We start from the raw sequence: 25,022 nt of genomic DNA, 5'->3' as shown, positions 1-25,022 counted from the left end.
TGCAGCTTTGTAATACAGCTTGAAGTCTGGAATTGTGATGCCGCCATCTTTGCTTTTCTTTTTTAAGATTGCTTTGGCTATTTGGGGTCTTTTGTGATTCCATACAAATTTTTGGACTGTTTGTTACATTTTTGAAAAATTCTGGTGGTATTTTGATAGAGGTTGTATTACATGTGTAGATTGTTTTGGGTAGTACAGATATTTTAACAATGTTTGTTTTTCTAATCCATGAGCATGGAATGTTTTTCCATTTCTCTCTGTCCTCTTCAATTTGTTTCATAAGAGACCTATAGTTTTCAGAGTACAGATCATTTACTTCTTTGGTTAGGTTTATTCCTAGGTTTCTTATTGTTTCTGGTGCAATTATGAATGGGAATCGATTTCTTGATTTATTTTTCTGCTGTTTCATTGTAGGTGTATAGAAATGCAACAGATTTCTACACATTGATTTTATATCCTGCAACTTTGCTGAATTCATATACACTTCTAGCAATTTTTTGGTGGAGTATTTCAGGTTTTCTACATAAAGTATCATTTTATCTGCAAATAGTGATAGTTTGACTTCTATCTTGCCAATTTGGATGCCTTTCATTTCTTTTTGTTTTCTGATTGCTGAGACTACGACTCCCAGTACTATGTTAAATATTAATGGTGAGTGTGGATATCTCTGTCTTGTTTCTGACTGTAGAGAAAAAGCTCTCAGTTTTTTCCCATTGAAGATAATATTAGCTGTGGGTCTTTTGTATGGCCTTTATGATGTTGAGGTATATTCCATCTATACCTACTTGTTGAGGTTTTTTATCAAGAATGAATGCTATATTTTTGTCAAATGCTTTTTCTGCATCTATTCAGAGAATCATATAGTTCTTATCTTTTTTTATTAATGTGGTGTATCACGTTGATTGATTTGAAAATATTGAACCAAACCTGCAGCCCAGGAATAAATCCACTTGATCATGGTAATTCTTTTAATGTGCTGTTGGCTTCGATCTGCTAGTATCTCAAAAATTTTTTCATCCATGTTCATCAAAAATACTGGCCTATAATTCTCCTTTTTAGTGAGGTCTTTGTCTAGTTTTGGAATCAAGGTAACACTGGCCTCATAAATGAGTTTGGAAATTATTTCCATTTTTTGGAATAGCTTCAAAAGAATAGGTATGAACTCTTCTTTAAATGTTTGGTAGAATTCCCCTTGGAAGCCATCTAACCCTGGAACTTTTTTTTTGTTGTTGGGAGATTTTTGATTACTGACTCAATTTCTTTGCTGATTATAAAACTGTTCAAATTTTGTGTTTCTTCCTGTTTTAGTTTAGGTAGTTTGTATGTTTCCAGGAATTTATGCATTACTTCCAGATTGCCTAGTTTGTTGGCATATAAATTTTCATATTTAAAATTCGTTCTTTTTGAAAAATGTTTATTTTTGAGAGAGAGAAAGAATGCATACGTGTATGGGGGAGGGGCAGAGAGAAAGGGAGAGAGAAAGTTCTAAGCAGGCTCCGCATTCTCATGCAGAATCCAACACAGGCTTTGAACTCACAAACCAGGAGATCATGATCTGAGCTGAAATCAAGAATCAGATGCTTAACTGGCTGAGCCACCCAGGCACCCCTGTAATATTCTGTTATAATTGATTGTATTTCTGTGGTTTTAGCTGTGATTTCTCCTGTTTAATTTGTGATTTTATTTATTTGAGTCATTTCCCTTTTCTTTGAGATTAAGTCTGGCTAGGTGTTTGTTAATTTTATTAATTTTTTCAAAAATCAGCTCTTAGTTTCGTTGATCGGTTCTACTGTTTTGTTGTTGTTGTTGTTGTTGTTGTTTCTATATTTATTTCTGCTCCAATCTTTATTAGTTTCCTTCTTCTGATAGATTCAGGCTTTATTTGCTGTTCCTTTTCTAGCTCCTTTAGGTATAGGTTAGGTTGTGTACTTGAGGCTTTTCTTGCTTCTTCATGTAGGCCTCTATTGCAATATTCTTCCCTCTTAGTAGCACATTGGCTGCATCCCAAAGGTTTTGGACTGTTGTGTTTTCATTTTCATTTGCTTCCATGTATTTTTTTATTTCTTGTTTAAATTCCCGGTTAACCCATTCATTCTTTATTAGGATGTTCTTTAACCTCCATGCATTTGGGGTTTTTCTAGTTTTTTTCTTGTGGCTGAATTCAAGTTTCTCAACGTTGTGGTCAGAAAATATGCATGGTATTATCTCAATCTTTCTGTACTTGTTGAGGGCTCATTTGTGATCCAGTATGTCACCTATTATTGAGAATGTTCCATGGGCACTCAAGAAGAATGTGTATTCTGCTGCTTTAGGATGAAATGTTCTGAACGTATCTATTAAGTCCATCCATCCAGTGTGTCATTCAAAGCAATTGTTTCCCTGTTGATTTTCTGCTTAGATGATCTCTCCATTGCTATAAGTGGTGTGTTAAAGTTCCCTACTATTATAGTATTATTATCAGTGAGTTTCTTTATGTTTGTTATTAATTGACCTATATATTTGACTACTTCCAATTTAGGGACATAAATATTTACAATTGTTAGATCTTCTTTCTTGATGGACATACCCCTTAATTATATTATAATGCCCTTCTTCATCTCTTGTTACTATATCTGGTTTAAAATCTAGTTTCTCTGATATAAGTATGGCTTATGATTTTTTTTGATGTCCATTAGTATGACAGATGGTTCTCCATCCCCTCACTTTCAATATGCAGGTGGTATATTTAGATCTAAAATGAGTTTCTTGTAGGCAGTATATAGATGGGTCTTGTTTTTTAATCCATTCTGGTACCCTATGACTTTTGACCAAAACATTGAGTCCATTTACATTTGGAGTGATTTTTCATAGATATGAATTTTGTGCCATTGTGTTACCTGTAAAGTTGGTGTTTCTGGTGATGTTCTCTGTTCCTTTCTAGTTTTTGTTGCTTTTGGTCTTTTTTCTCCACTCAAAAAGTCCTCTTTAATATTTCTTGCAGGGCTGGTTTAGTAATCACAAACTCCTTTAGCTTTCGTATGTCTGAGAAACCCTTTATCTCTCCTTCTATTCTGAATAACAGCCTTGTTGGATAAAGTATTCTTAGCTACATATTTTTCCCATTTAGCACATTGAACATATCATGCCACTCCCTTCTGGCCTGCCATGTTTTTGTGGACAGACCTGCTGCGAACCTGACCTATCTTCCCTTGTAGTTTAAGGGCATTTTTCCCTTGCTGTTTTCAGGATTCTTTCCTGGTTTGTGTAACTTGTGAATTTGACTATGATCTGTCGTGGTGATGGCTGGCTTTGTTGAATTTAGTGGGAGTCCTCTGTGTTTGTTGGACTTTGATACCTGTTTCCTTCCCCAGATAAGGGAAGTTTTCAGTTGTAATTTGCTCAAATTTCTCTTCTTCTTCTGGGACTCCTCTGATATGAATGTTATCATGTTTTAAGGAGTCAGAGTCCTCTAAGTCTACATTTGTGATCCAATATTTTCCTTTCTCTCTTCTTTTTAGCTTCATTATTTTCCATAATTGTATTTTCTATATCAGTCATTTGTTCCTCTGCTTCATCCATCCTTATTGTATTGCATCTATTCAATTCAATTTTGCACCTTGGTTATAGCATTTATTTTGGCTTGACTAGTTTTTAGTTCTTTTATCTGTGAAGTAAGAGATACTCTAATGTCTTCTATGCTTTTCTTGAGTCCAGTCAGTATGCTTATAATTGTTATTTTAAATTCTGGTTCAGACATCTTACTTATATCTGTATTGATTGAATCCCTAGCCATTACTTCTTTTCCTGCTCTTTCTTTTGGGGTGAATTCCTCCTTCTTATCATTTTGTCTAGGTCACATTTTCTTATGTGGTTGTTAGGAAAGCTGGTTACATTCTTGCTCCTGAGAGTAATGGCTATATTAAGAAGAGGTGAAGAAAAAGAAGAAGAGGGAGAAGAAGGAGAAGAAGGAGAAGAAGGAGAAGGAAAAGGAGAAGAAGAAGAAAAGAAAGAAAGAGAAGGAGGAGGAAGAGGAAGAGGAGGAGGAAGAGGGAGAAGAGGAGGAGGAGGAGGAGGAGGAGGAGGAGGAGGAGGAGGAGGGATCCTGTACTGCCTTGGGCCTGGTGCTTCAAGAGGTGTTTCAGAGTGTGTACTCTGCTGTTGTGTTTTGCTAGCTCCTTCCCTCAGGTCAGTCCTCTGCAGAGTTTCTCCTTTCGTGAAATGAGGGGTGTTTAGACCTTGTCCACTGTGTGGCAAGTTTTAACCAGGTGTGTTTTCATCCGCTTGTTAAAAGAAGCTAGATCAAAAAACAAACAAAAAAGAAGCAGGTAGATCCCATTTCCCCTAGAGCTGAGGTTTTGTAGTGTTCTATGATCAGTAAATTTGGTGCATGTGAGGGTTTTGTGCTAGTTTTCTCAGGGAGGCTCTGGCTGTGCTGATCCTGATTCTTAGGTGGAGATGCACCTGCAGGGTGCTGGGGGGCAGGGCTTTGTGTCAGCACTTCTGGCCTCCTCTGGGTGGTCGTGTGTTGCTCACCGAAGTAGGTCGGTGCTGACAGGCTGGGGAAGTGGCATCACCCCACTCTCTCCTCCCTGGACTGGGGATTTCACACCCATCACTCTTCAGGAAGCCCTCACAAAAGAGCAAATGATCACCCCTCCTGTGTCCCTGTCTTCCATCAGATCCCTGCCTCTGTCTCTGTCTAAAGCACAATGCCACTGTGTTTGATCTCAGGCACACAGCTGGCTTTCAGACTTTCAAATTTTAGGGACCCACGTGGCACAGACCTGTGCTGATTCTCCAGGGGAGAGTCTAGCCACGCCGTGGTGGTGCTGGTTTGTCCCAGAAAAGTGGTCGCATAACTGTGCAGAAGTTCAGCGTTTCCGGTAAAACACAGCAAAAAGTGAGCACCAAGGCTTGCGGCCCTCAGCCCATGTCTGTGTTCCTATGCTAGTGATCAGGGCAGCATGTTGCTGCTCCCGGTTGTTTTGACCCCAGAGAGGCTCTGCCAGCACTCCCAAATGAACTCCAAGAAGGGGAACTGTCTCTCCCAGCCTGACCCAGAGGACCCTTAGACCAGTTGTCCGCTCCCAGGCCTCTGTCCTCCTTCCCCACCAGAGCACCACTGAGCCCACCAGGCACGGCCCAGGCAATGGCACGGACTTCTAAAACTTCAGACTTCGTGCCCTGCTGCTTATAAAAGTGTGCATAGTCAGTCCCTCTCCTTTTCCAGTCAATGGTTTGGGGAAAGGTTTTCTTGTGCAATCCCTTGTTTTCACTTTTCCTCTCTCTGTTTCTCTCTCTTGCTCTTCCCTCCATGATCAGGACTCCTCTCCTTCACAGCAATCATGAGAAAGGGCATCCTTTCTCCCTCAAATCAACTCTCCACAGCTCCTACCTTCCACGAGGTAGCTGTTTTTCAACCTGCAGATATGCAGTTTGATCTCTCAGTCATCATAATGATTTCTTGGGTGTTCAGAATGATGTGATAACCATCTAGCTGCGTTCGAGGGTCGAGACAAGCTTAGGGTCCCCTTATTCCTCTGTCATCTTAACTCTCCCCTTTTTCAATATAAATAGTCTTATGTAAGATTAATGCTGGTTTCCTTTTATTCTCATTCTTATGTTGTCCCTTTTTCTTCTTTATTTTACTACCCAAGTCAAGATTTTCAGTGCAATATTTCATTGGTGTGGTAATAATAAACTTCTTATCTGGTTGCTGAAATTAAAGGAAAGTCTCCCATTTTTTTACCCTTAACAATAAATTTTCATATGTTATTGATCCTTATTATGAACCCTAGTATTTCCCAACTCTTTGAATACAGTAAAGTCCACAGAGGAAGATAATTCTTTTAGGGCACTCTGACGTAAATGAATGAGGCTGCTCAAGGCAGGAGACAAGAGACTAAATTGATCTGCCTACTTCAGGCCACGTCTGCCTCACCTAAGCCTGCAGTGATAACACAGCACAGCTGCAAGGTGCTGTTGGTACAACAGGTTTAAAGCTTTAGTTTGATCTGAGGACTGTAGCTACAAGGCCCAAACTGGCTCAATATTTTTGTTTCTGTTGTTCAATCCTCAGGTGGTTTTAGCAGCGGTGGCTTCAGTTACTGAGCAGGCAAGGCCAAGTTAAGAATATGTATCATGCCTATATATTCCATTCAATTCCTCTTGAAAGAATAGGGAAAGAGTATGATCTGGCTTGCATGTAATGTGCTGGCTCTTCTTCCCTAGAAACATTCCCCAGGATTGCCTTTCCTGTTCCTGTTGCCTTTCCCATTCTGTGTTGTAGCACAATTTTAATAATGACTGGAGTTTCAGCAGAGCCCAGTGGTATATGTCGCCATTCAGCCTATCACAGCATGACTTGAATTCTAGCATGTCCTTACATGGCCTCAGTTTGCCACTTCAAGAGATAGCACTGGAGCATCAGTGGATTCCAGCCACGTAGAGAAACTAGGAGTTCTTTGGTGAATGTGAATAGGTTCTACTTTGATTGCAGTCAGAATTGCCATAGTGATTTCTACAGAGTGGTACCTGTCACAGGGGTCTCTTTATTGTGCAGTTACCGATGGCCCACCAGCCAGACCAAATGGCAAGTCCACAAATAAGCAACAGTCCAAGTATAAGTATGCACCCAATTGTAGGAATTGTATTTGTTCCTAGAAGTCTCCTTGCTGTAACTCAGCCCACTGGCCTTCTCACTTGCTTTTGCCTCCTTCTGTGAAGAGGTTACTGTCTGCTTAGCACAGGGTAACTGCTTTCCCCATGGGGCCATGACACTCTATTCTGGACCTGCCACCTGTGAACCAGCTCAGTTCCCTAACATCCTTGGGAAATTGGTGGAAAGGTGAGACACTTCGATAATATCAGCAGGCAAATCTTTAGATAGCTTTTTTATGAGGTCCTAGTGGAAAATAGCCTATGTGCTCATGAATGCACTGAGTCCCACTATGCCCCATGGCAGAATGCTTCTGTAATACCATTTTCATTTTATGATGGGCATTTGTCTCCTTGTTGGGATTCTTTTTTGACATTACCCATCACAGGAGAGGTAATTCAGGAATTGATACAATGTTATGTGCTTCAGTTAATGGGGCTGTCTTAGTAAATGCCCAATAACTAGCTTATTACTGTCTTTCGAGGAAATATGCCAGATAATTTTCTAGCCCAAAATCCCAGAGGTCACTGTTGACTACGATTATGGGTTTTTTCCAAAGACCTGAGTCTGCATCAAAGCAGGTGGCTGACATTTCAAGTATCGTTTCAGCATTAGCACCTATATGGATCAGCTCAGGCAGCTGTAACAAAATACCACAGACTGGGTGTCTTAAACAACAGACATTAATTTTTCAAAGTTCTGGAGGCTTGGAAGTCTGAGATCAGGGTGACAGTACAGATGGGTTCTGATGAGAGCATCCCTCCTGGCTTGCAGACAGCTGATTTCTTGCTGTGTTCTTATATGGAGGAGAGGAGAGAGCTCTCAGATCTCTTTCTCTTCTTATAAGGGCACTAATCCCATCATGGGAGTCCTACCTCCCATGACCTCATTTAAAGTTAATTATATCCCAAAGACCACATCTCTAAAAAACCATCACGTTAGGAGTTAGGGCTTCAACATATGAATTTGGCCAGGGGCGGGGGCAGGGATGGGTGGCACACAATTGATGTCTTAGCAGTAACATAAGGAGCAAACAGGATAACTTGGGCTATAGCTTCTCCAGTTCCAGGAAGGCTTCCAGGCTTCCAATCAAATATGACCTTCTCCAGGTGATTTAAATAGATCAAGCCCAACAGTATCCTTAAATGGGGGATAGGATTTCTCCAAGAGCCAAATAAACTAATTAGATATTAGGTCTCTTGTTTAGTCTATGGGTCAGGGAACAATAATATTTTATTCTTAGTGGTCTATGTGTAACAGGACACTCTAGCCATGCACTCCTCCCAAATTTTATAGTCTGTACAATGTCCTGAACTTTTTTCAGGGTTAAATAACCATCCTTGACCAGTCATATGACTCATGATCACAATGAAGTTGCTATTAGTTTGGTTCCCAGTTTCAGAAATAATCATAATATCATCAGTATAGTCCACAGGAACACTGTATGGTTATATTACACTAGATCTGCCTCATACATTGTGACAACGCAGAGAGGAGTCCAAATATTCTTGAGGCAAATGTATATTGGAAACCATTCCACACAAACGCACGTTGCTATTGATGCTCCCTAGCAAATAATATTGAAAAAAGGCATTAGCCAGGTCAACTAAAGAAAACTGGTCACCTTCAGCTTGTTGAAACAATCTGTTCAGCACTTGAATACTTTGGAACATACCTGAAGCTATTCGGGTTACTTTTTATTGGAGTCCCCTCCAGGAGCCATCGGCCTTCCTCACTGGCAACATCAGCTTATTGCAGAGTGAGTGTATATAGGTACTAACATACTTGCATCTAACATGTCCTTAATTAAGGCAGTAAATTTTTGTTGCCCTCAGCATATAATAGCTTTTCAAATTAACTATTTGAATAGGCTTAGAAAGCTCTAACAGCTCCCATTTTTCATATCCAATTAGTACTGGATTTAGGGCAGATCTACAAATCATTTATTTTTCTCAATTTAGCAGTAGAGGAAGACTTTTTAGCCAATCATTATATGCATACCAATTATACATTCAGGTGAGGGAGACATCCCCACAGTATACTCTTTAAAATCATGTATTTCAACTATTAATGAGACTTTAATTTTTATTCCTTTTTACAGTAGCATCTCCCTGTTCCCCTAAGTTTATTCTATCACCCCCGAGGGGCTCATTAGTAGACCTAGGCAGTGATCCTATGACCAGCTGACCTAAAAGAACTTCTTCTACACCTGCAGATCATTTCGCCCATCCCTATGGTGCTCCCATAGGGATTGATTTGGTCAGGAGACCCTGTCCTTCTTGTAATGCTCTATCTTCCATCACTGCCTATAGTAGAAAAAATTCTTAAGATTCCTCTCAAGATTCACATACTATCTTTATTCACTCAGAAAAATTATCTAGGCACTGCTCTGAAAGGCCTTTGCACATGGAATGAAGGTTGCTAATGAGTGATTTTAAGGTAGGGAGATCATCCTGGATTATCCAGGTGGACCCAAAGTAGCCACACAAGCCCATGAAAACAGAAGAAAGAAGAGTCAGAAGGTTGAAGTAGAAGGGGAAGTTAGAAGGATATGACACCTGGGAAGGACGTGATGCACTGATGTTGGCTTTGAAGGGGGCCACAGTCAAGGAAAGTTCTCTCCAGAAGCAGAGAAGAACTCCCAGCCATGAACTAGCAAGGAAACAGGGGCCACAGTCCTGCAACCACATGGAAGCAAATTATGCCAGCAACATGAACGAGCCTGGAAGTGGGTTCTTTCCCAGAGCCTTCTGACACCTTGACTTTTGGCTTTGTGCGACCCAGAGCAGATCAACTAGTTTAGTCTACTGGACTTCCAATCTGCAGAACTGTGAGATAAATTGCTGTTGTTTTCAGTTGCAGTAAATAGAAAAATGGTATCTTGCCTTAGTATTAAAAATTGGTATTTTAGAACTTGATGCTGTAGGCTCATGAAAACTTTTCTCTATGTCGAAATCTTCTACACTCAGACAAGATACGTATATATGCTTTGATATTTTTATATCTTGAGAAGCTTGAGGATAGGCAATTGTGTTTTACTGGCTTCTTTAAAAATCTATCAAGGTTTCAGCGGACACTCCAATTTCCCCTCTATTTATTTATTTTATTTTATTTTATTTATTTCCTTATTTATTTATTTATTTATGAGAGAGAACACACAAGCAGGGAGAGGGGCAGAGGGAGAATGAAAAAGAGAGAATCTCAAGCAGGCTCTACGCCCAGTGCAGAGGCTGACAGAGGGCTCAATCTCATGACCGTGAGATCATGACCTGAGCCAAAATCAAGAGTCAGATGCTTAAAAGACTGAGCCACCCAGGTGGCCCAATTTCCTCTTTTTTAATGCCATTTTACTTTAACCATCTAAACACTTCCACATCATTCAGTCCTGAATTCTTGTCTTTTTCTTTTTTAGGAAGAGAGGGGGCTTTTCTTTATTTTCATTTTTTAACTTTTTATTTATTTTATTCCAGTATAATTAACATACAGTGTTACATTAGTTATAGGTATACAACATAGTGATCTAACAATTCTATATATTACTCAGTGCTCATAAAGATAACTGTACTCTTAATCCCCATCAACTACTTCACTCATCCCTCAACCTCCTCTCTGGTAACCATCAGTTTGTTTTCTATTAATTAAAAGTCTGGTTTTTCTGTCTCTTTTTTTTTCCCCTGTGTTTGTTTTCTTTGTTTCTTAAATTCCACATGAATGAAATCATATGCTATTTGTCTTTCTCTGACTTATTTCACTTAGCATTATATCCTCTAGATCTATCCATGTTGTCGAAAATGGTTAAGATTTCTGGAGCGCCTGGGGGGCTCAGTCAGTTAGGTGTCTGACTTCCACTCAGGTCATGATCTCGCAGATCACGGGTTCGAGCCCCGCCTTGGGCTCTGTGCTGACAGCTCAGAGCCTGGAGTCTGCTTCAGATTCTGTGTCTCCTCTCTCTCTGCCCCTGCCCTGCTCATGCTTTGTCTGTCTGTCTCTCTCTCAAAAATAAACATTAAAAAATTGATTTTAAATAAAGAAAAACAAAAATAGCAAGATTTCATTCTTTTTATGGCTGAGTAATATTCCATTCCACATCTTCTTTATCCATTCATTTATTAATGCACACTTGGGTTGCTTCCATAATTTGGCTATTACAAATAATGCTGTAATAAACATAGGGGTGCATTTCTTTTTGAATTAGTGTTTTTTAATTTTTTTTAGACAGATACCCTGTCATGGAATTATTGGATCATATAGTAATTCAGCTTCTAGATTTTTGAAGAACCTCCATACTATTTTCCAGTGGCTGCACCAGTTTACATTCTCACCAACAATGCAAAAGTGTTACTTTTTCTTCACATTCCCACCAACACTGGTTTCTTGTGTTTTTGATTTTAGCCATACCGTGAGGTGATATCTCGTGGTTGTGATTTCCATTTCCCTGATGATGAGTGATGTTGAGCATCTTTTCATGTGTCTGTTGGCCATCTGGATGTCTTATTTGGAGAAACACCTGGTTATGTCTTCTGCCTATTTTTAATCGGGTTATTTGTGGGTCTTTGGTGTTGAGTTGTAGTTCTTCATTTTTGTCCTTTTCTTGTCCTTCCTTTGTAAAACTGTAACCTTTATATTATCCTGAAGTCTCACAGAAGGAAGCTGGGACAGGGGATCTGGAAACTGCCTCTTTACATCCTCTGAGCTCTAAGAGAAATATCACATATGGTGTCCACGGTGGTAGGGCTCCTTATAATCTGAGTGAGGGGCATCCCATGCATGGCTTATCTCATTGTCCTGTAGCCCCCCCCCAGTACAGTCCCCATCTGCAGCATTTCTGCCACTTCAGCAGACATTGACATTTATTTAAAAGACAGAGAGGGGCAGAGGAATTACCCTTCTCTAGTAGGAATGTCCCTTGCCTGAATCCATTCTAATCAGCAAGGACTATTCCTTGAATTATCCCTAGGAAGACAGCAGCCAAGGGAAGATCCAGGATGAGTGCAAAAATCCTCTCCACTCCACAGTATTAAAAACCAGAGACACTGCTACTTAATCTAAAACTCTCAGGAACCATTTTAACAAAGGTCATCAGGACAATGCTTATGACCATCTACAAAAGGCCTCCATTTTGTTACCAAGTAATACCTTACTTTATGGTTTTCCTCCATCATCAACAGCACTAATTACCTTCTTGGTTGTAGTGGGTCTCGCAGGCTTAGCTGACCCATCAGAAGTTATAGTGCCTACGTTCCTTTGGTTGGAGCTCCATTTGCTAGCAAGAGAGGATGGAGTTGAAGGAGACTCTGAACCTTCCCTCTGGCTCATGTTGAAAGCAGCAAGTAGGAACTGATTCAGCCAACCTGCCATCAGTTTGCACTTGTCTTCGAATTTTGCTAGCTCCTGGCATTCAGGTTCTGTCATTTCTGTCATGGAAAGTCTTACTATCAGTCACTGACTTCAAAGCTTATGCTACTCTGAACCAAGCCTAGCGGGACAATCCTGTCCGCATAAGTAGTTCCTTTCTATCCCCATTATCAGTCATCCTTTTTCTTTCTAAATAATGCCTACGCCATATTTTTGGCAAAGAATGAGTCAAAAGTCTGCTAAGCAGCCCCACCTCTAATGCCAACTGCACTAAAATAGGATTCAATTAAGAAGGCTGTTAGGATGCCAAGTAATAATACTTTATAACTCATCAGAGTATAACAACCACGTTGTTATAGTATAACAACCACGTTGTTATTGTATAACAACCTTGTTGAAGTAAGAGTTTGGATCGCTGTCAAAGGCTGTCTCACAACAAGGGGTCTGTAGAGACCCGGTACAAAACTTCTATCTTCTGTAACAGTCATTGTTGTAATAAGCACTTTCTCTCTTGAATCAGGAACCCCCTGCACATGCATAAGACACGTTGGAACAAGGGAGCCTAGGAATCTCAGTGGGCTTTTTAATATTTTGCTGGTTGCATATGCATATTCCTGGTACAAAATCAGCCTCAACAGCAGAGCTCTCTGGGAGGGGGATCTCATGAAGACAAGATGCAAACCATTGATCTCACTCTTACCAATACACAACGCTGACAGGTTGTTAAAAAACCACCATAAAACTCCTTGTGTCCATAGTTAGAAAGCAACATTATTAATCAGCATGTTTCAGGTGTTGCAAGTAGAGGTTAGTGCCCAACAGAAACTTCTATAGCAAAACAGCTCAGGCTAATTCCAGGACTGCCAGACATTAACCTGAACAGAATATTATGTTGAAAAATTGCTCCTTTGGTTCCGGTTTACTATCGTGATTGAAGGTTGATGTGTACCAAGTTCAAATTATTTTACTGCATTTATTTAAATGTTACATAAATTTCATCTTTTATCTGTAAATTGTGGAATATTTACACTAATTTTTCCCCCTGGTGTTAATACACAATTGGTTTTTCTGGACAAGAAACCTCAGTTTAATCTTTTTTGGTGTATTGCTAGATCCCATTTGATGACATTTTATTTGGCATATTTTGCATTTTTGTTCATGAATGATCTGTACACTTCCTTTCTCACAAATGCCTCCTCTGGTTTTGAAACCAAGTTTATACTCACCTTTTGAACAAATTGAGGAGTTTCCTATTTTTTTTTTTATTCTCTGGAAGAGTTTGTAACAGACTTTTTTTTTTCATAAAAGCTGGATAGCACCTTTTTTATAAGATACTTTAAAAATTCTGATTCAGTTTCTTTCATGATTATCCTATTATCCTCCTAGGTCTTGAAGTGATTTTGGTAAATTATTATTTTTATAACTTTTCAATTTTGTTTAATTTTTTGTCTATATTGTGTGAAAGTTGTTTCTCTCTTTAACCTCTGCTGTCTGTATCTATGTCCCTCTTCTGTTCCTAATATTAATGTAATTATACTGAATAAACTATAATGGCAACAAAATAAAAATAACTGATTTCCTTCCATCATTCCTTTAAATATTTCTGTGTAGGTATTCTTCCCCGATCTCTGGATAAAAATTCTAACAAGCCCATCTGGATACAAGATGTAATTAAGTTGAAAGCACAATTCAATTACTTGTATACTCAGTCCTTAGTATTAACAAAATTCTGAACTAGATTTACCATCAAAAAGTTTTCTCTTTCCCATCCTAGAGACTGTTTTAGGCTGGAAACTCACAGTGGGACTGGGGGTCTTGATTGACCTTCTCTCTCTTTTGCTTTCCCAACTCGCTAACTGGGGCCTTCTCCTTCAAGAGTTGGCATGTAGACAGGGGAAACGAGATGTGTGCAGTTTCCTTACCTGAACACCTGAAATTGGCTTCCCCTTCTCTGGGGCTGAAGGATGATTCAGCCTGCCTCTTGGAAGGTGTCCAGGAGAGGATTTAGATGTTTTCTCATGCTCTCTATTTCCGGACTCCCTAAAACAAGAAATGTGTCCATTTTATCGCTTGCTTCAAAAAACCTACTTGTGGGGCACCTGGGTGGTTCAGTTGGTTGGGTGTCCAACTGTTGATTTTGGCTGAGGTCATGGTCTCATGGTTCGTGGGATTGAGCCCCGCATTGGGGATGCTTGGGATTCTCTGTCTCCCTCTTTTCCAGGTCTTTCTGGCTCTTCCCTGCTCATGCACACGTGCTCTCTCAAAATAAATAAACTTAAAAAAAAAAAAAACATGCTTTGGGACTTCCTTTGAGTCTCTGTTTATCTTTCTTTTCCTTTCTAAATGAGTTAACACACGTAAAGCATTTAGAACACTGCCTGCCTCAATATATAAGCCTTATGAGTGATAACTCTTGCGACCCACCAGGAAGTGAACGGCACCAGGGTCCGGTTTATTCAATGTTATGTTCTCAGTGCAGTTTCTGGCAAATAAAACAAAATGAACATCCCTGTGTATCTTTTGTGCCATCCATCCTTTTCCTGTTTTTTTTTTCCACCCATTTCTTAAGGAGACTTTTTAGTTCACTAATTTTCATCTTTTTCATTCTAAAATAAAAAGGTATTTTCATCTATACATTTCCCTGAGATTTTGCTGCATCCTACAATTTTTGTAGGCATATTTTTTGTTTACTTCTAGGTATATTTTAGTTCCTATTATTTTTTTTTTTTACAAAGATGTTCTTTATAAGTGTTTTTAAATTTCCGGATGTGGGAGATATTTTTATCTTCTATAGCCTTATAATCTTATTGTTGTAGTCAGAGAACAGATTGATAACACCACACTTTTTTCAATCCGTTGAAACTTACTTTATGATATGCTTTTCTTTTACCTCTTCAATATATGTTACTACATCCATTACCTACTTGTTTAATGCAGAGTTCTACAAATGTCCACTTTGTTTTTAAACTTTTGTTCTTAGGGCCTTTGTATATTCCTAAAAATACATTGAGAACTCCAGAGACCTTTCTTTAATGTGGGTTATATCTAATAATATTTACCAAATTATAAATTAGACATTTAAAAATACCATTTAAAACCAGGAATAAAACCATTAGACACCAAGAAATAACTATAAAAAACTTGATTTTTATTTCTACATGTTTTTTTTTACTTCATGTATTTTACACAAAGCAATCTAAAATGAATGGTATTTTCTGAATTTACTTTCCTTCCACACTAAATGAGGTCTGCAGACCAGAGCAACAGAATCACCTGGGAAGCTGTGAGAAGCACAAATCCAGACCTACTGGTTCAGATTCTCTAAGGAGTATTCAGAAACCTGCTTTATCAGGTTCTCCAGGTAAATGATTCCAATTTGTGAAGCCCCGTTTAACACCATATAATGAGCACCTTTTCATTAAAAATAAAAAAAAAAAACTTATGTAGCTTTATTTGCTCTTAAACTTTCATTGTTAGGATGCATATACAGCAAAGTACATAGCTGTCAGGGCAGAGCTCAATGCGTTTTCACAAAGTGAACAGATCCATACACCTAGGACTCAGATCAAGAAGAAAAAACCTGTACCTCCTCCTTCGAACACTTTTGATTTCCCTGTTTTTAAGCTTATGTACAGAAACTCATACAGTGAGTGCCTTACTTACGAAGTTGGGAAGAACCTAGCATAACTCCCAGGGAAATTGGTCAAACATTCGTACCATTAGCTCAACTAGGTTGACTGAAAAGGGGAGGAAAACGAAGGGAGAGAATTCTACAGCGGTAAAGAGATCCTGGGAGGCCCTGTGGGGCTTACAAGCAGAACAACAGCTGAGTCTGAAACATTGTTTCAAATGGCAACTCCATCATTCAGACCTATTAAGTAAATTACCTTTTCTGAGCCGCAGGATATATGATCCGTATTTTGAGAACCGTAGGAGGATTAGCTATTTCTGTATGTTGAACTCAGAATAAACTAGTTACTCAATTAAAAAATGTTTGAATCTGCTGAAGGCCTGCACTGGATACCATGCTGTATGCATAAAATGGATGACATCTAGGGCCTGGTCTCAATCAGATCATAATTTAATCTTCTAGCAATTAGGAATAGAGATTTATGAGATCACTGCCTGTTGGAATCTTGAACCTAAAGTGAACTGGGTGACATCATAATCCATTTCTATTCTCATAACACATGTTCAAAATTGATTTAATCTAAATCCTCTGGTATTTTATGTCTGATGAAATTTTCATCTAAATCAGATGTAGTGATTGCGGCAGGAATATTTATAAATATTTGTCGTTGTGTATGGAAAAATAGCAACAAGTATTTTCTAATATCTTACTCTTATAAAAAATAATCAGAAAACAGGTGCAAATTATCAATTACATCATAAGATCAACTTCAATTTTTCAGGTTCCAAGAGAAAAGACTTTTTTTAACGGAACCCCTTTAGTTGGCAAAAAACAAAAAAACAAAAAAACCCGCATTAATGGCGCTTAGCACCAGAGTAGGTATCTCATTCTGCAAACAGGTTCGAAGAGTCCATATTTTGGAAATGTACGGGGGCTCAGACTGCAATCCATAGGCTTCCATTTTTCTGACACCTGCTGACACCCACCTCTTTTCACGAATTTGATCGCTCGCTGTCCACGAGGAACAAGCCAAAGTGCTAGCCGAACTAAACCTCAAGCAGCGCTAGAGTTTACCTCACTGTACCCTCTAAGTTTAGCTGGCATCTAACTTCCCGGAAACGCCCCCCGACTCTACACGCCGCTCCGCCCCCACAGGAAAGCGCCCGTAGGCTAGGTTCCCACGCTCCCGGAGGTCGCCGGAGGCGCACAGAATTTCAAGGTGCAACTACGCAAGCGCTGCGGTTCTGCGCATGCGCCGCGGTTCCGCGCATGCTCAGAGGCGGAGGCCGGCGAGGTCCTGGGAGAGTAGAGGAGGCCCGCCTGCCCCGCCCCCGCCCTGCGTGCAGAGCTTCCCTTCCGCGCGGCCAAGGCCAGCTTCCCTTTCCGGGAGCTCAAGCCTCGGCCGCCGGTGTCTCTTTCTTCTCCGCGGCTTGTGCAGCTCTCCCGTGGCGAGTATGGCACCTAGGAGACGTGGGGCCGGCCTGCGGCTCTGCGCCACTGGTAAGGACCTCGCGGGGGGCGGTGGGGGCGGGGGCGATGGTGCGGGCGCGTGCTGGGACCTTTCCGGGGTGGGGTCGGGCCTGAGCCGGGGTCTCCCGCCTGCGTGCAGAGAAGCCCTGGGATCCGCCTAGATAGCCCCAGCTGCCGGCTCCTTCCCCCAGAGTGGCTGTGCCGGGGACCCGTGCCTGAAAAAGATGCGCCTGTCTTCCATTTGGTTCTTTGCAGTGTGACAGGAAGTTTCAATAGCGCTGACTCCACCACCCCAGCTTGGGGCCACACCGTGCTTTGGCTTTAGGTTCCGAGTCATGTCACGGCTGATGAATTTTTACCCACCTGCGGCTAAGAGAGATGGCCAAGGACGGGTCATGGTCAGGTTGCCAGATTGTGCACTGTGAAAAGTGATCAGAGTTTGTAGTGGCCTTTCTCAACCTCTGGCCAGCATCAGGTACCCTGGTCCCCATTAGTGTGCTCACTTCCTCGGCAACCGTTTGGTTCCTGTGCCGGGCTGTGAGAACTGTTAGTGATAGAGGTGTAGCTCAGTTTTGTTTCTATCCGTAAAGTGGGAAAAAATAAAACACGGGATTTTGAATGGCAGTTGGAGTTTATACAGAGGAGAAGATAAGTAATATTTCTTATTACTGAAGAGATATAGAAGAACGGTTTCTGTGTCTGTTAAAAAAAAAAGGTAGAATGGCCAAAAGGAAAAACAGGATGAAAGTAAAAATATGTTGAAAGAGAACCTCTGTTCCTCAGACTTACAAGCCAACATAAACCTTGCTGGTCACTGTATAGTCGCCTGCAGACCAAATATGTAGTAAACGGATGAACTGCTTATACTTACGCATTGTTGGTGCCTGGTAATGGATCAGTGGTGGTTTTTATGGTAGTTTGTAAAAAATAAAAAACATTTTATAGATGACTAAGCATGTAGTACAAAACAAGTAATAAGTCAGCTTTTATTGTAAACATTTTGTCCTTTGTTTTCTTTTTTTTCCAGTTTTTTTACTTGATATGGCTTTCTGTAAAGGATTTGTGGAAGATTTAGATGAATCGTGAGTATACCTGTTTTTAAATAGCGTTTTAACTTCTTTAAACTCTGGCATTATCTGAATATTTGCATGAGTTTAATCTTTTCATAATAGAGGTAGTCACGATCAGTATTTATATAGCAGTAATTTTTGTTTCAGAAGTTGTTCTGAGTGCTGTTGTACTCAAAAGAGTTTACTAACAATTCATATTTTGTTTTATCATTTTTCATTGTGTTATGTTTTTCTGCTTGTATCACAACTGAGCAGGTGTTGGAATTTGGTAACTATACTATATATTTTTATAGTACCATAGCATTAATTACGAGGCTTTGTTTATACTAGGTCAGTAGTGATAGTGAGGAGTCCATCTCTAGGCAGACCGAAGTCCTACGTGTGATCTCTCAGGCCTGACCGGAGGCGATTATAAGGCTTTTCCTGGCAGGCCTCAGCAGGGAAGCCGTCCTCCCCACCCCAGACTTGGTGCACCAGCGCATTGCAGACTCTGGAGGGAGTTGTGATCACAGACTAGGCCCCTGGGCCAGCTTAGCTCACGTGGATATGTGCCTTCCTCGCCCAGTTGCCTCTTTTGAAGGCTTCTTACTGGGGGCCTCACCCAGAGCACTTCCTAGGCATCTCCTCTGACACCTCTTTATCTAGGGGCTTTGCTGAAGGCACTTTTCTTTGCTTGGACTCTGTACTTTTCCACTCCTGTGTCTTTCCATCTTTCATTCTCCTGCCCACGTGTTCCTAAAGGGACGGAAGCCTTTGGTTCAGTGCTCCTCTCCAGTTAGATGAATTCTTTTGTCTGTGCCGCGTCCGCCTGACCCGCACCTGGTACTGTTCCACTTGGAAAAAGGGAACACTGAGGAGCTGGTGCCTTTTTTTCTTTGTTCGGTTGGTTTTTTTTGCCTGTTGGCTTACATTGTCATAGTGAGTGAATAAAGACTTGATTATTACTTTCAGTTTGGTTTGTTGTCCTAATTAACTGCCTTTACACAACAAACTTGGTACAGTAGCCAGGTGGTTATTTGAGCACAGCGCTTTGCTGGAAGAGCAAAATTCCTGAGGATCCGTGGAGCACTCCACTAGCTATGCTGATGGATAATTGGAGAGTGACAGCAGATGGTTTGCACAAAATGTTGATTCTGAAGGGAACCATTGTTAAGGTGGAGGTAATCTAGTTAAACTTGGCAATGCCTTGAGGGCTGTGTTAGTATAGACTTTCTCCTTTGGACTGCTCTGACAGTGGGGACATCTGCCGAAGTAGGGGGAGGAAGGGAGAGATGAGCAGGCGTGGATACCTACGACCCTGCTCAGCAGTGTGCTGGGTGAGTTTGCCAGGTTGGGCCCACCTGTGACAAGTTTCCTGTCACTGAAAAACGTGTCTGACGCATTCTCACAGAGGCCGTAGTGGTCCTGCGAGCCATCCTGGCGATCCCTTGGGTCTGCGTTGAGAGATTAGGATACCGTGGATAATGAGACTTACCCAGACTCAGATTTCTAGGTTTCTCTTCGATGCTCCTGCTTATTACCCAACCCAGGTAAGCCTCCTCATCTCATCAGTTCAGTCTGTCTGAGACTGAAGTCCGGGTCTTCCCTGACTTGGAAAAAGTAGCCACCACCAAGATAGCAGAGATTGAGCAGCACAGTGATGTAAGAGGGGGAACCGAGTGCCCTTCCTTGGGCAACTGAGGCATAGACCTTTCCTAAAAAGTCTCGGTCTGTGTATTCGATAATGGGGTCTCATAGGGAGAGATTGATGGGTTCCTCACCAGGGACCTCACGGCCAGATGTTAAGCAAGGAGAGGCCTGATGGGCAGTCCCCATGAGGGTCAACGTGATGACAGCCTATGTGACTGTTGCAGGCAGTGTCTCCTCCAGATCGGCGGAAAAGCTCCGAAACATTTACTCAGACCTTTAGCAGGTATTAGGCTGAGTCCCTCTGTGCCCCAGGGTAGGCTGGAGATCTTGTGCCGTGGGCAGAGTTTCCTGGGAAAGTTGGGGAGAACTGCACTTCTTGGGCCTTTGCGGTATCAGTGCACCCTGATACCCTGCGACCTTGATGAGGAGGATGCATATGATGCCTCCCAGTTTGGAGTCCACGGTGACTGGTACAGCACTTTGGCCAGGGCTGGCTCTGGGTGAGTGCTTTCTGGCCCCTGCTGCTACGTGTTTTATTGGTACAGATGTATTGTCTGTGTGAACTCCCATTCACCTTTGTTCCTAAGCCCCACTGGGAACTGCTATAATGAGGGCCGTTTTAGTGGAGCATGTGGAAGACGGTGAACCTGTTTGACTACCGGCTCTTGATGCCATTTTCTCCCCAAAGCATTACTGACTGCCTGGTGAGTAAACAGCCGTCCTGATCTCTGAGTGAAAGAAGACAGTGGTCTGTGAGACTGTTTCTCCATTCAGTAGCTCCGTCTGGCCTGTGCACAAGGCCTCGGGTACCGGGAGACTAGATATTCGTTATAGATCCCTCAATAAGAAAGTGCTGCTCTTGCCACTGGTGATACCTGACATCATGAAGAAGGTACTGGAGGTAGCCCGGTCTGTAGCAGTTCACATCACAAATGCCTTTTCCAGCATCCCTCCCTACAGGGCTGATGACTGGTCAATCTCCTTCACGTGGAGTGGATTCCAGCACAGCTTTATGTCCTTCTTCAAGGCTGTTCAAATTCCCCAACTGTCTGCTATCAATGGGTAGGCCAGAGTCGGGAAGAAATCCTCCTTCTAGAGGGGGCATTGGCTTTCTGCTTATTGATGACAACCTCCTAGAGGGCCTAGAGAGGGCACTGCCCAACAAGGACCGGATGCCGTGATGACTCACGAGGGGCATCGTGGCTGGACTGTTAACACACTCAAGGTACAAGGACCTAGTTCCCAACTGAAATTCCTGGGCCTAATCTGGGAAGTGGTATGACATCCCATTCCACAGGAAATCATTACCAAACTTTTGACCTTATTTGACCCAAAAAATAGAAAAAGGGGCCCCATCCCACCAGGGGTTGGTGGACCTATTTGACTACTGATGATGTTAGAGAGCCCCTGTGGAGATTTGATAGAGCCTTTCCGTTAGGTTACGAGAAGGGCTGCTACTCTTGAGTGGGGCTCCAACCAACAGGATACCCTGGAGGCCCTCCAACAGGCTGCCAAGCCTCCCCCTCTTAGCCCCACTGATCTACATCTGCCATTTGAGTTACACCTTGCAGCAGACTCTCAATTCGCTGACCAGAGCCTATGGCAGGAGGACAGCCCCAGAGGCCAACGTGGACCAACCTGTAAGCTCCCCAAGTTGGCTGAAAGAAAGGTACACGCCCTTTGAGAGACCATTATTGATCTTGGGTGAGTGCAGTGGTGGGCTCAGGAGCAGAAGTTCCAGTCTTGTTCCTAAATAGGGCCAGCTCTGGATCCCCAGGAGAATGGAAATGGAACTTCTGGGAGCCCAGCTGGCATCTTGCAACTGCATGGAAAGGTCTCAGGCCCTTCCGCCTCCCAGATATAACACCAAAGGAGACACTGCCGCCTCTGGCCTAACGGGACCTGATAGACCTTCAGGACCACCGCTGGGCCTGGTTCACTAATGGCTCCTCTGGCTTAACTTGTAGGAATTGGATGTGGCTGCCATCCAACCTGAAAGAGACCTGTCCTTCAGCGAGCATGGGAAGGAGCCCTTGCACAGCGGGCAGCTTCATGCGGTGTGGACGATGATGACACCGTCTGCCCCACCGTTCCCCCACCTCATGTTTATTGCTCTGGCCCCAGCAGATGAGCTCTGCTATGTTTTCATTCTCAGGGGCTATAGCTAATGGCTTGGCCATTTGGTTCTGTAGCATATAAAACAGGATCCCCTGTTGAGATGAGACATTTGCATGAAGATCATTTCTGCTCCTAGTAAATGCTTTTTTTCCTCATTATTATTATGACATACAGTGTCATGTGAGTTTGAGGTATTCAGCGCAGTGACAGTTGTGGGCCTTAGGCAATGCCCGCCAAGATAAAATGTTTTGTAACCCGTGTGAATGCCCACCAGAGAGGCCCCGGGCTGCAAAAGGAAATCTATCCAATGAGCATATATATCGTGCTTTTAGCTAAATGTGGAGACCGAGTCGTTCTCCACTCTAAAGCAAGCATATGCACGGTACGTTGGCTCCTGGATCCGCGAGAGGATGGCCCATGGGAATTCCAACCCCGTCGCAGATTAGGTTGGCAGTGCACAGCGGCCACGGTGGTGAGAAGACACTAAAACATTGTGCAAAATGCATCCCGCTTGTCAGGCCCCGGGCCAGGCTATTAACGCTGCCCCAGATAGTTTCCTTCAAGCCAGTGGGCTCGGCCGTTTCGCATCCCACCCCTGGCGTCCCGCTGGGTCTTGCTGTCGGTTGACACCTTTGTGTTTGGCCCGCCAATCTCCATTCCACTGCGTTCCGCTGACTCCAGCCACGCTCCCTGGGCCCTGCAAACTCACATTTGCTTCCTGTTCAGGTTCCCTGAGAACTGCATCTGATAACAGCCCTGCGTGTGCCGTTCAGGCTCCACAGCAATAGGCCCAGTCACGGAGCATATAGTGGGCTCTGTGCTCCACACCCCTCCTAACCCACAGGGGTACTTGAGCATTTTAATGAACTTTCAAAGTACGGGCTTGATCCCCTGATGGGAGGGGACAAGATGACCCCAGTCTGGACTACACATCTCAGGTCTGGGTCTCAATGCAGCAGTTCACCAGTCAGGTACTTTTCACTAGTGCTCCATGGTTGACCAGGTTGTCTGACCCCTTCCTTCAATTTTACAGTTACTGACTACAGTCTCTGTTGGGGGGTGGGGGACCCCTGTAAAGGACTTGCACACCCTTCCGACTCCTTCCCAAAGACTCAGATCACTGAGAGATGAAAAGGCTGTTAGATATTAAGGACTGGGAGACAGTAACCTCCTCCATTTACCACTGGGTGCAGAATATGGGGTTTTGCCTCAAGAATAGTGACCATCAGTTGAGTTTCTAGTTCAACAGTTTGCCTAAGGTGGCTGTTCCACTTTGCCTGGGTAGCTCCACGTGATAGATACTGGTGTGTAAAGTAGAAGTTTATACTAAATGGAGCAAAGGTAGAAGATTTGGGTTTACCAACCTGGGAGACTGATTAAGAGTGCCCATAGTGGAGGACAGACCGTCTGTGTCACAGTTGGATAGATGTGAGCACCTAAGAGCTCAGATACTGGAGATAGGTTCTCTTTGTCTTCATTGTAGGTTTAAGAATCTTACTAAAATATCCCCATAGAGACTTTCTGTCATTTCATTCAGTATAGATTTTGAATATAGATTTCTGTGCAAGGTATTAGGAGATGAAATGAGCATACTTTTGGTTGGATAATACATAAGTATTGCATTTGTGGAAATGGGTAAGAATCATAAAGAGGATAAAGATGATATGGAAAGATTGTTTCTAGCTATGAGGAATTCAGGAAGGCGTTATAGAGTAAGAAATGCTTTTAGCTGAATAGGATGTGAACACAAAAGTCAAATAAACATGTGAATTTAACTGATACATACCATAGGGTGATTGGAAATTGTAGGGTGCTAATAATATTTGAGTGGAAAGCTAAGTTGCAGCTAGTACGTGAGTATGTGTAGCACTTTATACTTGTTTTTGTAGGTGGTGGGAGGGTACCTTGAAGGTGTCAAATAAGAGAGACATGGTCAAACGAGCAGAACAGTGTTTTAGGAAGATTCTGTGGCTGTAGGGTATTGTGTCACAGGGTCCCCAGAACACCCCCAGGTTGGGTAATTGACTAGGCGCGCTCAGAGGACTCAGCCTGTAGTCGGGAGTCACAGCCATAATTTAGTATAGCGAGGGGACACAGAGCAAAACCAACAAAGGGAAAAGCCACGGGGGGTGAATTCCAGAGGAAACCAGAACAGGTTCCAAGAGTCCTCTCCCAGTCGAGTCCCATAGGATGTGCTTAATTCCTTCATCTGGAATTGTGACCACAAGTGTGAAATGTTATCTACTGAGGAAGCTCAGTAGAGACCCCATGCTTAGGGATTGTGGTCATATAAGCACCCTCCTGCCTAGTCTGTACCAGGTTTTCAGACTCCCACAAGGAAAGCAGATGTTCATCATAAAATCACATCGTTTGCACAGCATTAGAACAATGAGCCATCTTTTTGTTTTGCTTTGTTTTCCTCTTTCATGTTTACTTTTGAGAGACCCTGCGCACAAGCAGGGGAGGGGCAGAGACAAAGGGAGATAGGATCCAAGGCAGGCTCCAGGCTCCAAGCTGTCAGCGGAGAGCCCGCCGTGGGGCTCAAACTCCTGAACTGCAAGATCATGACCTGAGCCGAAGTCAGACACTTAAGTGACTGAGCCACCCAAGCGCCCTGGAACCATGAGCCATCTTATCAGGAAATGTTAGAAACCGTCCTGAAATTCAAATTCCCAGATACCAACGGAGGACCGAACTTGTTCAGGAGAGCAGCCTCCAATCAGCTGTGTTACCTGCAGTGCACGGGTGTAAATGGGGCAGAGAGACCAGGAGCTGAGGCGTATGCCTGTGTTTCTATCAGGTCCCACCCAATTTTTTTTTTTTTTTTTAACTGTTGATTACTTTCTCAGTTCTCTACTTTTTAAAAGATGTTTTATGGATAAGATTTAGAGGTCATTTAGTAAAAAAAAAAATTACATAAAAAACTTGTTGATAGAATTTGTTCTGCGCCCTAATATTTATCAGTTGATTATCTCCACCTGCTGTACAGTGGACACACACACACACACACACACACACACGATCAGAGGTTGGTTTTCTCATTTTTGTTTTATAGGTTTAAAGACAATCGAAAAGATGACATCTGGCTTGTAGATGTGAGTATGTAAATTTT

The 25,022-nt window shown here is 42.3% G+C and overlaps 2 protein-coding genes across 11 annotated transcripts in view; one reads left to right on the top strand and one right to left on the bottom strand.

Annotated features, from left to right (window-relative positions):
* CCDC102B (coiled-coil domain containing 102B) overlaps positions 1-16,752 on the bottom strand; it is a 305,511-nt gene extending 288,759 nt beyond the window's left edge. For 5 of the 6 annotated variants that reach the window (XM_047828886.1, XM_047828877.1, XM_047828881.1 and 2 more), the window contains exons 1-2: positions 15,880-16,032; positions 13,915-14,032 (exon numbers count right to left, since the gene is read on the bottom strand). The gene's annotated coding sequence lies outside the window, so the exon portion shown is untranslated. Of the gene's footprint in view, positions 1-13,914; positions 14,033-15,879; positions 16,033-16,609 lie in introns of those variants that run through there. The other variant, XM_047828878.1, reaches the window with a different exon arrangement.
* A 121-nt stretch (positions 16,753-16,873) lies between these two features.
* TMX3 (thioredoxin related transmembrane protein 3) overlaps positions 16,874-25,022 on the top strand; it is a 45,470-nt gene continuing 37,321 nt past the window's right edge. The window contains exons 1-3 of one of the 5 annotated variants that reach the window (XM_047827199.1): positions 16,874-17,123; positions 18,121-18,175; positions 24,966-25,005. In XM_047827199.1, the coding sequence (XP_047683155.1) occupies positions 16,874-17,123; positions 18,121-18,175; positions 24,966-25,005 (345 nt within the window). Of the gene's footprint in view, positions 17,124-18,120; positions 18,176-18,219; positions 25,006-25,022 lie in introns of those variants that run through there. The other 4 variants (XR_007145720.1, XM_047827200.1, XM_047827201.1 and 1 more) reach the window with 4 other exon arrangements.

This window comes from Prionailurus viverrinus, chromosome D3 (assembly GCF_022837055.1).
Source record: "Prionailurus viverrinus isolate Anna chromosome D3, UM_Priviv_1.0, whole genome shotgun sequence".
Taxonomy (NCBI): domain Eukaryota; kingdom Metazoa; phylum Chordata; class Mammalia; order Carnivora; family Felidae; genus Prionailurus; species Prionailurus viverrinus.
This window is presented reverse-complemented; position numbering and strand designations above follow the sequence as displayed.